This window comes from Rhinoraja longicauda, chromosome 30 (genome assembly GCF_053455715.1).
Source record: "Rhinoraja longicauda isolate Sanriku21f chromosome 30, sRhiLon1.1, whole genome shotgun sequence".
Lineage (NCBI taxonomy): Eukaryota > Metazoa > Chordata > Chondrichthyes > Rajiformes > Arhynchobatidae > Rhinoraja > Rhinoraja longicauda.
The window spans coordinates 5934223-5952372 of record NC_135982.1 but is presented as its reverse complement, the minus strand read 5'-3'; the positions used below and the strand labels follow the sequence as shown (position 1 = coordinate 5952372).

The 18150-nt window shown below is 42.2% G+C and overlaps 1 protein-coding gene across 1 annotated transcript in view; it reads left to right on the top strand.

Moving 5' to 3' along the window:
• Nucleotides 1–18150, top strand: part of pex14 (peroxisomal biogenesis factor 14) — a 247389-nt gene that overhangs the window by 11614 nt on the left and 217625 nt on the right. Inside the window, exon 2 of the mRNA XM_078425303.1 lies at nt 16994–17041. Coding sequence (XP_078281429.1) covers nt 16994–17041 — 48 coding nt within the window. The remainder of the gene's footprint in view (nt 1–16993; nt 17042–18150) is intronic.

The window sequence follows — 18150 nt, the reverse complement described above, 5'->3', positions numbered from 1 at the left end:
AAATATGGGCAGGTGGAGTTTAATCCGAACAAGTGTGAGCTGTTGCACTTTGGGTGGTCTAGTGAGAGGAAAGTATACAGCAAATGGTAGGACCCTATGGAGTATGGATGTACAGAAGGATCTTGGGGTGTATGTCCTAAGGTGCCCTGAAAGTAGTAACACGTATGGTAAAGAGGTGTATGGCATACTTGCCATTATCTGTCAGGGCATTGAATATAAAAGTTGGGAGGGCAAGTTGAATAAGCATAAGACTTTGAGTAGGATGCATTTGAAATATTATGTGCTGTTCTTGTCACCACGTGTCACGAAGCATGTAAAGGCATTGCCGTTGATCCGGAAGACATCCACGAGGAATTTGCAATGCAAGGGGCTGCAATTGCTGGAATTTTGAGCAAAATAAAGACCGCTAGAGGAACTCAACGGGTCGGACAGCATCTGTGGAGGGAAATGGATAGATAAAGTTTCGTGTCAGGACCCTTCCATCTCAATTCTCTCCCACCCCCCCCCCCCCCCAAGCTGTCCGACCTGCTGAGTTCCTCCTGCACTGCTCAAGTTTCCATCGTCTTCTGTACCTTTTGTCTCCATTTAATACTCCATTGCAAAATCTCCTCAGCGAGCCAACTTTGAAGAGGTTCTCCTCTAAATAATGGGAGTTCTCTGAAACCATCTCTCACTGCTCCCCCTCTGTGGTTCCTGGTGCTCTCCGGCTATTTGACCATGTTCTGATCCAGACTCGCAACCACTGTCATGCGTCTTCCTTTGGCACTTGCCTTCACGACCAATCTGAAGAATGGCCTCGGCTCAAAACGTTGTCTGTCCATTTCTCCCCACAGATGATGCGTGACCCCCTTAGTTCCTCCAGCACGTTTGTTTTCCACTAGGATGTTACCTGCATTAGAGTAATAGCTATAAGGACTGGTGAGACAGAGTTGGATTGTGTTCTCTGGCGTGTTCGAGGCTGAGGGGCCACGTGATAGAAGTATATAAAATTATGAAATACATTGATGGGGTAGGTAGTTGAGTTTTTTTTATCCAGGGCGATATGTTAAATAGTAGAGGACATAGGGGTACGGTAAGTGGGGGGAAGTTTAAAGGAGATTTATGGAGTGGTGGTGGAAGCAGATAGCATAGCAATGTTTAAGAAACATTTAGACAGGCAAACCAAACAATTCAAAGGGAAATGCTTCCAAAAAAGTCAAATATTATTATCCAGACAAGGTGAACTAATTGGAATCAAATACTTTACAGTTCAACATTATTGTTGTTAAAGAAATAATCAGGCACCAGCAGTTGCAAATTAGTCCATTTCCCCCTCCTTCATACTTAGTTTTGACTAAATATTGGTGTTCGACACTTACATTAAAGTTTATTCAAGAGTGCTGTAAAAAATACGTTCTAGTTTCCATGGAAGAAAATGATAAACTCTGCAAGTACAAATATTTGTGCGATATAAAATATGTAATTGGCTGCTTTTGTCGTTATGAGAAAGCATGATTCTGAGACGCACATTATGTCAACAGGCAGCATCCATAATACACCTTCCAAAATCCTGGATGCAACATCTCGGCTGAGCAGTGAAAAGGAACACAAACGACCTTATTATTGCTCAGAACCATGAAACAGTGGTGAATATCTTTGCGACGAGCTGTGCTAATGTGACTGGGTTAATATCTATTTATCCTGCTTCTGCCAAATTCACAGACTATTTAACAATTATTGTTCTACCCTCTCTTTGGGGCTTTGTAATGATAGTGGGATTTCTGATTTAATTATCTGGTTGTTGCTATACAGCAGCTAAATGGTCTTTCTTTGTAAGCAGAGTTGTTTCAGTTGAAATCTCTGTTTTGGCTCTGTTTGTAAGCTGTGTGCCTAAATTGAACCTGATTTGCTTTTTGATTGAGCTTAGCTGCAATTATGTTTCTCACCTAGCAAACAGCCTGTTTCCCTCATCATCGTTCCTTTTTTGCATATCTTTCATAAATTTCTCTCTACGTCACCGTCTATATCTCTTGCATCCCTTTCCCCTGACTCTTAATCTGAAGAAGGGTCTCGACCTGAAACATCACCCATTCCTTCTCTCCAGAGATACTACCCGTCCCGCTGAGTTACTCCAGTATTTTGTGTCTATCTTTGGTTTAAACCACCATCTGCAGTTCCTTCCAACACATTTGCGTTGTAAAATTGGCACATTAAAAATTGCTCAGTGATGTTAATATCAGGTGGGGAACATATACTATGCTTGATTGATATTTCTCTTCTATTATTACAAATGCTGCCCATCTCTGGAGCATGGTGTTACTGTAATCAGGCACTAGTAGTTGCAAATTAGTCAGTTTCCCCCTCTTTCCCACTTAGACTAAATATTGGTTTTCGCCGGCATAACGGCATACTCGAGGGAGAGGGGCAGCATTTGTAATAACGGAAGAGAAATATCAATCGAGCATAGTTCATTTTCCCCACTTGATTAATATTACGAAGGAATTGTGCCAATTTTACAACATAATTGCATATATTCTCTTACCTAGTTGCAAAGAGTCAGAATTTGGGGTCAATGGTGCAGCAAGGCCGCTTGCCACTCGTGTTGGAAGAAAACTGGCCACAAAAGGTCCTGTAGTCTGGTGGAAGCTCCCTTTTCCAATACGTGGTGCAATTCCCAGGAGAGCCCTGACGGCCAGCAATTGCGATGACAGAAAGTTGTCTATTTCACAAAATGCTGGAGTAACTCAGCAGGTTAGGCAGCATCTCAGGAGAGAAGGAATGGGTGTCGACCCGAAACGTCACCTATTCCTTCTCTCCTGAGATGCTGCCTGACTTGCTGAGTTACTCCAGCATTTTGTGAAATAAATACCTTCGATTTGTACCAGCATCTGCAGTTATTTTCCTACACAGAAAGTTGTCTGAGCAGCCAGTTGCCTTCTGGAATTCTCATTGTATGTAGGCAGGAAAGTAAAAGCATAATTTTTAATTAACTTAAACTTTATGAACATCATCTTTGAAATATGATGGCATAAAGTCACAGAGATGCAGCACAAAAACAGCCCACTCATCAGAACATCAGTCTTCTCCGTATCCATTTTATTCACCCGACATTCCCATCAACTCCCCACTCCACTAAGATTCTACATATCTTACGATGACCAATTATCCTGCCAACCCACACGTTTTTGTGATGTGGGAGACGAACAAGCACCTGGTGGCGACCCACGTGGTCACAGGGAGAACCTGCAAACTGAGCACAGACAATACTGGAGGTCAGGATTGAATGCAAGCTATGGGTGGTGGCTCTACCAGCTGCACCACTGTGCTGCATATGGCAACCAGAAGATGGAGAAATACATCATTTGTTTAAAAAGTAAGATTTTTATTTAAAATCCATCACATGTGATGTACAGTGCATTCAGAAAGTATTCAGACCCCTTTGCTTTTTCTACATTTTGTTACAGCCTTATTTTAAAATGGATTAAATTCTTTTTTTTTAAATCATCAAACAACACACATTACCCCATAATAAAAAAGCAAAAACAGGTGTTCAGAAATCTTTGCAAAGTAATTAAAAAGAAATAACTGAAATATCACATTTACATCAGTATTTAGACCCTTTACTCAGTACTTTGTTGAGGCACCTTTGGCAGCGATTACAGCCTCAAGTCTTCTTGGGAATGACCCTACAAGCTTGGCACACCTGTATTTGGGTAATTTCCCCCATTCTTCTCTGCAGATCCTCTCGAGCTCTGTCAGGTTGGATGGGGAGCGTCGATGCACAGCTATTTTCAGGTCCCTCCAGAGATGTTCGATCGGGTTCAAGTCCGGACTCTGGCTGGACCACGCAAGGACATTCACAGACTTGTCACAAAGCCACTCCTGCATTGTCTTGGCTGTGTGCTTAGGGTTGTTGTCGTGTTGGAAGGTGAACCTCTGCCCCAGTCTGTGGTCCAGAACGCTCTGGAGCAGGTTTTCAAGGATCAAGGATCTCTCTGTACTTTGCTCTGTTCGTCTTTCCCTCGATCCTGACTAGTCAGAGTGACCATCGGGTTCTTGGTCACCTCCCTGACCAAGGCCCTTCTCCCCTGATTGCTCAGTTTGGCCGGGTGGCCAGCTCTATGAAGAGTCTCGGTGGTTCCAAGGTTCTTCCATTTAAGAATGACGGAGGCCACAGTGCTCTTCGGGACCTGCAATGCTGCAGAAATTGTTTTATACCCTTCCCCAGATTTGTGTCTCGACACAATCCTGTCTTGGAGGTCTATGGACAATTCCTTCGTCTTCATGGCTTGGTTTTTGCTCTGACATGCATTGTCAACTGTGGGACTTTATAAAGACAGGTGAGTGCCTTTCCAAATCATGTCCAATCAATTTAATTTACCACTGGTGGACTCCAATCAAGTTGTAGAAACATCTCGGGAATTAATGGAAACAGGATGAACCTAAGCTCAATTTTGAGTGTCATAGCAAAGGGTCTGAATATTTATGTAAATGTGTTATTTCAGTTATTTCTTTTTAATTACTTTGCAAAAATTTCGCAACACCTGTTTTCACTTCTTCATTCTGGGATATTGTGTGTAGATTGATGATAAAAAATATAATTTGATCCATTTTAAAATAAGGCTGTAACATAACAAAATGTGGAAAAAGCGAAGGGGTCTGAATACTTGCTGAATGCACTAATTATATGAGACTTCCTGACTATTTGCCTTATCATACCATTGAAAGCTTGACATGACCCTTTGTGCAGCAGATTATGTTTTTCAAGGCTTTTTTGGCATACTACATAAATTTGCGCTCCGATGGTCTGTGGAGAAGGCTGCAAATGATCCAAACCAGGCTCTGGGTTTGGGTTGGATGTATATCTTGTTAGAATGGTTGGGGTTGGACGTGGTCATACTGGCCTAGCCTCAGTCCTCCATCATATGGAATGTGAGACGTTTTCGCACAAAGTAAGTCGAAATTGTAGTCGACAAATGCAAGAACAATTGCTAACATTCACAAGGGGGACACAAGTTGCTGGAGTAATTCAGTCAGTTGGGCAGCAATACTGGAGAAACAGAATAAGAATAGGAAATCTTCGGTGTTAACCATCATCTGCAGTTCTTTCCTACCTGCTAACATTCAGAATGTTCTTGGTGAGTTAAACTAATATTTGGTGCCACCATGTGGTTCAATCAACAACTTGCAGACTTAAACAAAAGCCTTAAAAAAAACGTTCAAAAAAATCTTATTTGACTTGTGTGTGGAGAATGGAAGCCAAATTTGATAAGATTATTAGATATTTTTCAGATGATATAGGTTGTAGACTTTTTGCTATTTGAAAACTGACTTGTATCTTTTGGATGTACTGGGCCTGTACTCGCTGGAGTTTAGGTTGAGGTGGGGGACCTCATTGAAACTTACAGAATAATGAAAAGCAGAGATAGAGTGGATGTGGAAAGGATGTTTCCACTGGTGGGAGAGTCTAGGACCAGAGGCCATAGTCTCAGAATTAATGTGCGCTCTTTTAGAAATGAGGTGAGGAGGAACAGCTTTAGTCAGAGGGTAGTTAATCTGTGTAACTCATTGCCACAGGGGACTATGGAGGTAGTCAGTGGATATTTTTAAGGCAGAGATAGACAAATTCTTGAGAAGAACGGATGTCAAGGGTTATGGGGAGAACGCAGGAAAATTGGATTAGGAGGCAGAGATGAGCCATGATTGAATGGCGGAGTAGACTCGATGGGCCAAATGGCCTAATTCTGGTCTTATAACTTGTGAAACTTGTATTAATAAAATTGTCTTCTGTAAAGATGAGAATTTTTCTTTTTGTAACTAACACTATTTTAGACTGCAGGATAGGAGTGTCAAAGTTTGCAGAAGGCCTCACCATGGGATCACAATGGGCATTCACTATATTGCCCAGTGAAAGCCACTGGATTTCAGCTAATTACACACTTTATCATTCATTTAAAAAAAAATCATTTACTTGAAAGGAAGGAACCATAGGGAAGTGGAAAGATTTTAAACTGGATATTTTGACAAAATCAATTATTTCAGTTGCCAGACCACATTCAATCTTTGTGGATAAATGTCTAGTATATTTTTATTGACCTGCAAGCATAGTCAGTGGTCACATCTTGAAAATTAATCTAGGTGAAAATTGGTAGATTAGTAGAATCTATGCCCTTATCAAGTATTCATGCAAAGCTATGCCAACCACAAATGATCATAACAATGCTGAAGATACACCCTGTTAGTATGTTCATAAGGTCATAAGTGATAGGGATAGAATTAGGTCATTTGCCCCATCAAGTCTACTACACCATTCAATCATGGCTGATCTATCTCTCCCTCCTAACCCATTCTCCTGCCTTCTCCTCATAACCTCTGACACCTGCACTAATCAAGAATCTATCTTGATGAGAGGGGATCTGAACACCTCTTAAGGGGATCTTATCGAAACATATAAGATTATTAAGGGGTTGGACACGTTATAGGCAGGAAACATGTTCCCAATGTTGGGGGAGTCCAGAACCAGGGGCCACAGTTTAAGAATAAGGGGTAGGCCATTTAGAACGGCGATGAGGAAAAACCTTTTCAGTCAGAGAGTTGTGAATCTGTGGAATTCTCTGCCTCAGAAGGCAGTGGAGGCCAGTTCTCTGAATGCATTCAAGAGAGAGCTAGATAGAGCTCTTAAGGATGGCAGAGTCAGGGGGTATGGGGAGAAGGCAGGAACGGGGTACTGATTGAGAATGATCAACCATGATCACATCGAATGGTTGTGCTGGCTCGAAGGGCCGAATGGCCTACTCCTGCACCTATTGTCTATTGTCTATTATCTATCTCTGTCGTAAAAATATCCACTGATTTGGCCTCCTTAGCCTTCTGTGACAAAGAATTCCACAAATTCACCACCCTCTGACAAAATAAATTTCTCATCTTCCTTAAAGAACGTCTTTTAATTCTGAGACTATGACCTCTTGTCTTAGACTCTTTCACTAGTGGAAACATCCTCTCCACATCCACTCTATCCAAGCCTTTCACTATTCTGTATGTTTCAATGAGGTCCGCTCTCATTCTTCTAAATTCCAGTGAGTACAGGCCCATTGCCGACAAACGCTCATCAGAGGTTAACGTGCTCATTCCTGGGATCCTGGGATGTTAAGTCGAAAGAGTAGTTAACAGTGAGTAAAAACCTTATTACTCAAGACAGTTTAAAAAAAGACAGCTTTAAAAAATAAAAATCAAGACATTGGGGCAAAACACAAGAGAAGAAAAGAAGTCCATAGTAGTGCAAAAAGTGGGATGTAGTCTTTTGTTGCCACCTACCTATAATGCAGCAAAAAAAGATACAAAGTGCTGGACTAACTCAGTGGCAGTATCTCGAGAATGTGGATTGGCAATGTTTTGGGCTTGGGCCTGTCTTCAGACTGATTGTAGTACGGGAGAGAACGTTGGGAGAGAGGTGGGAACAGGACAAAGCCAGGAACTTGCTAGGTGGATATCGGTGAGGGGGTGGGTGCTGATTGGCAGATGAGTGGACAAAGGCCAAAAGGCTCTGAGATAAGGAGAGAAGAGGCATGAAATGTGAAGCCACAGGACGGGATATACGTGGAAGAGGAAAAGGATGGGATAGTGGGAGAAATGGGCATGCATCCGGTTGGGGCAAAGGGAAGCCACACCTGGATGCGTACCCATTTCTCTCACTATTCCAAAAAAGGAGGGGATGCTGTTGGTTAGAGGCAGCTGAACATCCAGGGGTATTCAATATTCAGGAGGGATAGACAGAAAGGAAAAGGAGGTGGGGTAGCGTTGCTGGTTAGAGAGGAGATTAACGCAATAGAGAGGAAGGACATTAGCTTGGAGGATGTGGAATCGATATGGGTAGAGCTGCGAAACACTAAGGGGCAGAAAACGCTAGTGGGAGTTGTGTACAGGCCACCTAATAGTAGTAGTACAGTTGGGGATGGCATCAAACAGGAAATTAGAAATGCGTGCAACAAGGGTAAAACAGTTATAATGGGTGACTTTAATCTACATATAGATTGGGTGAATCAAATTGGCAGAGGTGCTGAGGAAGAGGATTTCTTGGAATGTATGCAGGATAGTTTTCTAAACCAACATGTAGAGGAACCAACGAGAGAGCAGGCTATTCTAGACTGGGTATTGAGTAATGAGGAAGGGTTAGTTAGCAGTCTTGATGTGCGTGGCCCCTTGGGCAAGAGTGACCATAATATGGTTGAGTTCTTCATTAGGATGGAGAGTGATATAGTTAATTCAGAAACAACGGTTCTGAACTTAAAGAAAGGTAACTTTGAGGGCATGAGACGTGAATTGGCCAAGATAGACTGGCAATTGATTCTTAAAGGGTTGACGGTGGATATGCAATGGAAGGCATTTAAAGACCGCATGGATGAACTACAACAATTGTTCATCCCAGTTTGGCAAACGAATAAATCAGGGAAGGTAGTGCATCCGTGGCTAACAAGGGAGATTAGGGATAGTATCAAAACAAAAGATGAAGCGTACAAATTAGCAAGAAAAAGCAGCCTACCAGAGGACTGGGAGAAATCCAGAGTCCAGCAGAGGAGGACAAAGGGCTTAATTAGGAAAGGGAAAATAGATTATGAAAGAAAACTGGCAGGGAACATAAAAACTGACTGCAAAAGCTCTTATAGATATGTGAAGAGAAAAAGATTAGTTAAAACAAATGTAGGTCCCTTGCAGTCAGAAACAGGCAAATTGATCATGGGGAACAAGGACATGGCAGACCAATTGAATAAGGAAGACATAAATAATCTAACTGAAATAGCAGGGGACCGGGGGTCAAATGAGATGGAGGAATTGAGTGAAATCCAGGTTAGTCGGGAAGTGGTGTTAGGTAAATTGAGTAGATTAAAAGCCGATAAATCCCCAGGGCCAGATAGGCTGCATCCCAGAATGCTTAAGGAGGTAGCCCCAGAAATAGTGGATGCATTAGTGATAATTTTTCAAAACTCTTTAGATTCTGGAGTAGTTCCTGAGGATTGGAGGGTAGCTAATGTAACCCCACTTTTCAAAAAGGGAGGGAGAGAGAAAATGGGGAATTACAGACCAGTTAGTCTAACATCGGTAGTGGGGAAAATGCTAGAGTCAGTTATTAAAGATGGGATAGCAGCACATTTGGAAAGTGGTGAAATCATTGGACAAAGTCAGCATGGATTTATGAAAGGTAAATCATGTCTGACGAATCTTATAGAATTTTTTGAGGATGTAACTAGTAGAGTGGATAAGGGAGAACCAGTGGATGTGTTATATCTGGACTTCCAGAAGGCTTTCGACAAGGTCCCACATAAGAGATTAGTATGCAAACTTAAAGCACACGGTATTGTGGGTTCAGTATTGATGTGGATAGAGAACTGGCTGGCAGACAGGAAGCAAAGAGTAGGAATAAACGGGTCCTTTTCAGAATGGCAGGCAGTGACTAGTGGGGTACCGCAAGGCTCAGTGCTGGGACCCCAGCTATTTACAATATATATTAATGAGTTGGACGAGGGAATTGAATGCAACATCTCCAAGTTTGCGGATGACACGAAGCTGGGGGGCAGTGTTAGCTGTGAGGAGGATGCTAGGAGGCTGCAACGTGACTTGAATAGGTTAGGTGAGTGGGCAAATGCATGGCAGATGCAGTATAATGTGGATAAATGTGAGGTTATCCACTTTGGTGGCAAGAACAGGAAAGCAGACTATTATCTGAATGGTGGATCTCCAGATGCTGGTTTCCAAAAAAAGCTACAAAGTGCTGGAGTAACTCAGTGGGTCAGGCAACATCTGGAGAACATGGGTCAGTGATGTTTCAGGTCAGGGAAGAAGGGTCCCAACCTGTAACATCACCTTTCCATGTTCTCCAGAGATGCTGCCTGACCCACTAAGTTACTCCAGCACTTGGGAGTCTTTTAAAAAAAACAAATGACACTTTCTCTTCTGCATTTTCTCCTCCTGTCCTGCAGGTGGCACCTTTTGCCGTGGAATGGTTCTTGGTTGCAGTGATGTCTCTAATTGTAATCTGCCCACTGAGCAAATCTGTGATTTAGTTTGAAACGTGCACCTCCTCAAATCGGAATGAGAGATGTGATAAAGCTCGTGCCTATCTACTGGCACAGGGGTGCAGTGCTCAAACACAGTGTTGTTAGTCGTTTTGAGACAGATAACTGGGGGTATTAGACAGCATTGCCCAGCACAGCAGACAGCAATTATTTTTGAGTTGCACGAACCTGGGGTCCATACTAAACTAAACTGAAATCACTTCACAACACCAATGCTGGAATGTTAACTCTCATACAAAGACTTGATCTTATTGCACAGAGAGTGTCCAACCATACTTTCACCATTTTATTTCAATATTATTTTGGCTCCTAACTCCAAGTCAAATAGGATCTGCATTGACCCAGCACCATTGATTGAAGCAATAATGCTGTTCGCCAAATTGATTCGCCACCATTTTCCATTGTTTTTGTGTAAAATAGACGTCTGTAGAAGATAAAGAATAAGCATCATTTTTATTAAATGCATGCTTCACTATATCTGGTCAATTTTTTATTAGTGTTATATCAGCACCGTCAAATGATACAGGAGGCAGTTTTCTGTTTGTACAAAGGAAACTTGAATACGTGGCACAAACAATACACATCGGAATACCTGGAATTACGACAAATGAACCACCTGTGATCAAACGGTCTAATCCATTTGTATCCCCTGAACTGCGTTTGCTCACTTAAAATTGTCTCTCAAAGCTTGATACTAGGCAACCTTGTTTGCAACCGCACTTTATTTTCATTTTTTCAGATTGTGAAGCCGCATTTTGCCAAATATTTGTTGCACAAATATCATGTATCATATATTTATACACTGTAAATGGATCGATTGTAATCACGTATTGTCTTTCTGATGATTGGAAAGCACGCAGCAAAAGCTTTTCACTGTACCTCGGTACTCCTGACAATAAACTAAACTGAACAGGTTTTTCACTCTTTGTTATTTCAATTAATTGGCTACAATGACAAATTATTGCTGCCATTGAGTTTTTCCAACACTCAACAGTGAATGAGTTCTGAAATTTGCATTATTACATCAGTGCTGTTATGTTCCATCGCCCACAAGTGGGCATCAAAAATGGGAGATAACTGGCCTCGCTTTCTTTTGATGGCAGTTATAATTAAATCTTTGCCGCAACCTTCTCTTTGAGGATTTCTGTTATAAACACTGGAAATTTTGAGTGTTTTCTTTTGCTGCGAGCTGTGCACACCAACAGTCTCTGTTCTGAGCTTGCTAACTGCCACGTCACCTCAATGTACACTAGCAATCCCCTAGGAGTAAGGATGAGCTGTCCCAGTCTGTTAAATATTATAGCTGGGGAGTTCTGTGGGAACAATCAGCCAACATGTGTGGTATAAACACATATACACGACGGGCTTACGGAAAAAACAAAACACCTGTGAGTGAAACACCTGAGGTTACTGTTTGATTTATTTTTCAATAAACTTTGATCTCCTATAATGTATTCTCTGAGTTTAAAGTTGCTTTGGTGAAGCAACTGACACTGCTGTCACATAACACACAAGCAGGCCATTCTGATGTATATGACAATAACTTCATCTGAATCTGTTGCCCTGTGGTTATTGTCCGTGGTAAATCTTGAATCCATCTTGGGGATGGATTGTACATTTGACAATGTGCTCCTTCAGAAAGGAATTGGGAACCTTCAGATTTGGGGACAGTTTCTTCCCGGCTGTTATCCTGTACCCATCCTGGCAATAATTAGAGAGCGGTCCTGAGCTACCATCTACCTCATTGGAGACCCTCGGACTGTCTTTAATCTGACTTTGCTGGGCTTTATCTTGCATTAAATGTTATTCCCTTTTCCTGCATCTGTACGCTGTGGATGGCTCGATTGTAATCATATATAGTCTTTCCACTCACTGGATAGCACGCAATAAAAATAGCTTTCATTCTATCTCGGTACATGGGCCAAATAAACTAAACAGAATGATCTAATTTGATCATTTCTGTTGATTCATTTTGTGTGAAGATAGACACAAAATGCTGGAGAAATTCAGCGGGACAGGCAGCATATCTGGAGAGAAGGAATGGGTGACGTTTCGGGTCGAGACCCTTCTTCAGACTAGGGGTCGGGGAAATTAAAGTTCCTCCAGCATTTTTGTGTCCCCTTTTCACTGACCCTTAGTCTGAAGGAGGGTCTCGACCCGAAACGTCTCGACCCATTCCTTCTCTCCAAAGATGTTGCCTGTCCCGCTGAGTTCCTCCAGCATTTTGTGTATCACTTCGGTTTAAACCAACATCTGCAGTTCTTTCCTACACGATTCATTTTTTGTGTTGTACCCATCCACCTTTTCAAGTTGACAGAAGATCTTATTGTACTTTTGGCAGACAAAGAAAGAGCTCTGATATTCTGGACAGTGTTTATACTTCAAATAAAACTACCAAACGCTGATTTTCCTGTTGTTTATATCTTTATGGTCGGAAGGTCCTTGCTACGCGTATGTTGACAGCTGGATTTCCTTCCATTGCTGTAATGACCACATTCCCAGCTAAAAGCATCCTGAAGACTCATTGTTGGTTCTTTTGTTTTGAAGTTCTCTAAACGATTAACCAGATGGAACAGCATTGAGTCTAGGTTTAAGACCAGTCACTGACAGTGAAATTGGGGACATGTGTAGGAAAGAACTGCAGATGCTGGTTTAAATCGAAGGTAGACACAAAATGCTGGAGTAACTCAGTGGGTCAGACTGCATCTCTGGAGAGAAGGAATGGGTGACGTTTCGGTCGAGACCCTTCTTCAGACTGATGTGGGGGGGGGGGGCAAAAATAGGATGTATGACTGGTGGGAGAACTGGGAAGGGGGAAGGGATGGAGAGAGAAAGCAAGGGCTATCTGTGGAATTCTCTGCCTCAGAAGGCAGTGGAGGCCAATTCTCTGAATGCATTCAAGAGAGAGCTAGATAGAGCTCTTAAGGATAGTGGAGTCAGGGGGTATGGGGAGAAGGCAGGAACGGGGTACTGATTGAGAATGATCAGCCATGATCACATTGAATGGATGTGCTGGCTCGAATGGCCTACTCCTGCACCTATTGTCTATTGTCTATTGAAGTTAGAGAAGTCAATGTTTGTTCTGCTGGGGTGTAAACTACCCAAGCGAAATATGAGGTGCTGTTCCTTCAATTTGCGCTGGGCCTCACGCTGACAATGGTGGAGGCCCAGGACAGAAAGGTCAGATTGGGAATGGGAGGGGGAGTTGAAGTGCTGAGCCACCGGGAGAGCAGGTAGGTTAAGACGGACTGAGCGGAGGAACATGTTCACGTTGAAATAATTGCACCGGACTTTTGTTGGGGTGGCTTTGATGGGACTAAAGGTGTTACTTTGTTGTGCACCTGCTTCTTATTCTTGGATGCAGATTATTTTCTTCTCCTCTGCCTGCAAACACGGGAACTGGGATCTCCTGATGTACTGCTGTACTTATTAAGCATTAATTACAAGTAATATTATTTCCATGGCATGGATGACCTCTCAGAACAAGGTTTTCAAAACAATGAACACAAATTTGCAATTCTTTTTGTGCTTGAAGAGACAGATGTTTGATTTTCTGGGAGATATATATACGTTGCCTTGAATTTCTCCTTTTGTAGTATTTATCACGTTGAATTTTATTTTTATTCCTCATTACTTTTGTTTTTCTTAGCAGAGTGCCAGTTGAAATTTTATGAGTCTCATAGGGGTAACCTTTAAGTAGAGCAATGTTTCTGTTTTGTTACATAGCAACCTAAGTCTCTGTAGTTTCTCAAATTATTAAATATACATAGTGTGATCAAAACCTTACAGTGCAAATGATATGTTTTAGAGCCATTTTTGGGCAGGGTTTGAAAGAGTTTGTTCAAGAATATACAATGTTTAAGTTCAAATTGGTCATATAGGTAATCCAGTGATGAGGTTTGGAGGGAAAGCCTGGTGGGACCTCTTTGATGACCCTCGGACTATCCTTGATCGGACTTTGCTGGCTTTACCTTGCACTAAATGTTATTCCCTTATGTATCTACGCACTGTAAATGGATCGATTGTAATCATGTACTGTCTTTCTGCTGACTGGTTAGCAGACAACAAAAGCTTTTCACTGTACCTCGGTACACGTGACAACAAACTAAACTGAACTGAAGGGATGAACGAAACGGAGTTGTGGAGGGAGCGGTCTCCGCGGACGGCAGAAAGCGTGACATTGGGAAAATGTGACTGGTGGTGAGATCACGTTGGAGGTGGTGGAAATGTTGGAAGATGATGTGTGGGATGGGGAGGCCCATGGGGTGAAGGGCGAGGACCTGGGGGCTCCATCCTTGTTCCAACTGGGGGGGGGGGGGGGTGGAGAGCAGGAACAGAACTATGGGACCCAGAGGTGATGCAGGTGAGGGATCCTTTTGGACATCTTTCTTTTCAGACAGTAGACGGTCCCTCGGGTTTGAGGATAGCTTGCTTTTCACTCTGGTATTCTGGGTGCATAAGTGGCCTGCAGGCTAGTGAGGGTACCACGGATTGTTCGACAAGTATGGAGGAGGTGGCTGATGGGATGGGCGGGTGGGCAGCTTGTGCGGTGGTGTGCTACTGCTGCTGCTGTTTACACAGGGCTACCATGTGCTGCCAATGCTTGGCCACAATACCATTCCTGAATTATTTCTTTCCACTTCGGACGTCATGAGTTGGAGGTACCCAGGAGTTATTGGGGATCTTATTGTTCCTTTGGGTAGCATTGAGCACATCCTTGAATCTTTATTTTCCTGACCACCTGGCAATCCCCTCCCTCTGTTTTGGGAGTCTGGTGTTAAACGTGCAAAAGATGTGGCTAGCCTGGCACAACCTACCGAGCCTAACCATGGCCTCCATCATGGGTGTTGGTCTAGGAGAGGATGTTGTTTTGTTTGCTATCTCTCCAATGAATTTGGAGGCATTTGCAGAGATGGTGTTGGTATTTGTCGTTTCAACAACCACATCAGATAGTGTTCCAGATCCCAACAACTCTGAAAATTTGAAGCATTTAAATTTTTTAGTTACAACGTATCATGTGAGTAATTACTCAATCAATCTTATAAGTTGATGTTTCAAAGACCTAAACCACAATTTACAAAAGTATATCTAGGTAAACAATATAATAGAAAAAAAAAAGAAACTTGCGGTTTCACATAAATAGGAAAAAGAAAATTAGAAAATCTTTACAAAGTTTATCCATTGGGCAAATGGACTAGCATTCCTTTTTCTTCAAAAGTTACTGGCTGCAGACTGACTGGAGTGTGGGGAAGGGAACGAGGGCAGTGGGAAGCTGCACAAAATATGTCTTCTGCTCTAGTGAGCAGTTTAAGTAACAAGTTGCGCAGCTTGTAAATCTGTAAGTAATGTGAGCGTGACGATGCAAGGAACTGCAGATGATGGTTTGCAAAAAAAACACACAATTTAAATCAACAGGTCAGGCAACATCACTGGAGAACATTGATAGGTGACATTTCAGGTCGGGACCCATCTTCAGTACCAGCACTTTGTGTCTTATTTTAATTTGAGTTTAGTTTATTGCCATGTGTACTGAGGTACAGTGAAAAGCATTTGTTGTGTGCTAACCAGTCAGTGGAAAGACAATACATGATTACAAACGAGCCATTCACAGTGCACATGATCAAGGGAATAACGTTTAGTGCAAGATAAAGCCAGTAAAGTCCGATGAAAGATAGTCCGAGGATCTCCAATGAGGTTGATAGTTCAGGACTGTTCTCTAGTTGTGGTAGAATAGTTCTGTTGCCTGATAACAGCTGGGAAGAAACTGTCGCTAAAAGCTGGACAAATAATGTTTCTATTAACGTGCGCATTTCTGATTGTTAACCTGTGTGAGCAGTGATTGAGCAACTTTTGAATGTCTTTGATATTGATTAATTCATTTTAACATCACGCTAGATCGCAAATAACCAGAGGAAACTACATTGTTTTGTGTGGCTTCTTTAAAGATTGTAGTTTCCCATTCAGGGTGAGTGCATGGAATTTGGAGAAAGTTATCTGCTTCATTTCACCCACACTTGTTCACACATACTTGTCGGTGATACTGGATTCAAAAGTGTGGCCATATCTGCTTCAGTTATTTTCACTTTTTTCCTTGGTCTTCGATGTGCTAATCACAAAAAGGCAGAAGGAAAATAAGACCTGCTGTAGTTTTCCAAGCAACTCTTCGTTTCCTTATTAAGGCATAAAATTCTGCTTAAAATAAATAATGTGAAGCCTCTTGGAATTGCCATTAAAGTAGAATTAATTCTCGTTTAGTATCAAAATGTTCAAACCCAACGTGTTTATTCTTGCTGTGTCTGGGTAATGTAGAGATGAGTTCTCACCTGTATTTGGACTGTACTTTGGTGTTGGAAGAGGGGGTGATGTCACTGTGCCATGTACAAGAATGCTTATTCCCCCAGTTACTACTTTGTGCAAGAAGAATGATTAGTAGCCAGAGGGTGAGCCTTGGCGTGGAGTTCAAATTGTCACAGACCATTCAGCCGAACATGTTGATGTCTTAATGTGCTATGTTATAGCACATTAGGTGAGGTGCAAATTTGCCACACATTTCCCTAGGCTGCACTCTCAGTTGTTTCTGGCTTGCCTTCAGTGAAGTACTGAAAACCTCTTCCATTTTCCTGCTAAAGAACTTCTAAGATGAATCAGCCTGATCCAGTCCCAAGTTACTTGCGGAGCTGAATGGAATAATGCTGACAGATCCTGTCAATATTGTTGAAAATGCCAACATTTCGCAAAAAGGAAGGAAACTGAGAAAAATGGGAAGATTCAGTATCTAGAGGAAGTGTTCCCAGTTCAAAAAACATTTAATTTCTCACCACATACTATTTCCAGTTTTCCCAGAATTGCTTTGCTAACTTTATGGTGTCAATTAGGCTGATGCAGTTCAGTTAAGAAGCCATCCAGTAGATGATGCTCTAACCTAATATTTATTCTGTTTGCAGTCAGACTCGCCTCCGGGGAGGGAGGAAGGTGTGCCGAGGGAACAGCTGGTAAGTCGTCAAACATTCTCGAAACTGTGTTTATGGAAAGTTTTCATGACAATAGCCTACTCATAAACATAATGTTTTAGATGAGAAATTGCTTTCTCGAAAATTCCACAGAACTTTAAGTCTTTGTTTACTCTGTGCCAATCTGGGGAGGATTGTGTTATGCAGTTGCAGGGGACCTAAATAGGCCCTCTTGGCTTTCCCTGCAAAAACAAGTTGTGACTTTATTGTAGCCCCGCTGGATTTCCTTTTTTTTACACAATGTCTACCATTGGCTGTATTTACTGACTATTGTAAATTTAGACAATAGACAATAGGTGCAGGAGGAGGCCATTCGGCCCTTCGAGACAGCACCGACATTCAATGTGATCATGGCTGATCATTCTCAATCAGTACCCCGTTCCTGCCTTCTCCCTATACCCCCTGACTCCGCTATCCTTAAGAGCTCTATCTAGCTCTCTCTTGAATGCATTCAGAGAATTGGCCTCCACTACCTTCTGAGGCAGAGAATTCCACAGATTCACAACTCTCTGACTGAAAAAGTTTTTCCTCATCTCAGTTCTAAATGACCTACCCCTTATTCTTAAACTGTGGCCCCTTGTTCTGGACTCCCCCAACATTGGGAACATGTTTCCTGCCTCTAACGTGTCCAACCCCTTAATAATCTTATACGTTTCGATAAAATCTCCTCTCATCCTTCTAAATTCCAGTGTATACAAGCCCAGTCGCTCCAGTCTTTCAACATATGACAGTCCCGCCATTCCGGGAATTAACCTAGTAAACCTACGCTGCACGCCCTCAATAGCAAATGAGCAATAGCACCTTTTCTTGAAGGTGGTGGAGCTGCTGCCTTGAACAGTTAAAAAAATTGTGATGAAGCTACTGGCACAGTAAAATTCTATAGAATTTCTGGATTTTGTCCTTCAGGAACAGCTTTGTCCCCTCTGTTATCAGGTTTCTGAATGGTACTCTCATAAGCTAGGGCACTGTCAAATTCACCTTTATCCCATTGAGAACATTGGACTTTATCTATGGAACTGATGCACAGTGATACACCACAATGCTGAGAATTATATTTTGCACTCTGTATCTTCCCCTTTGCTCTACTTATT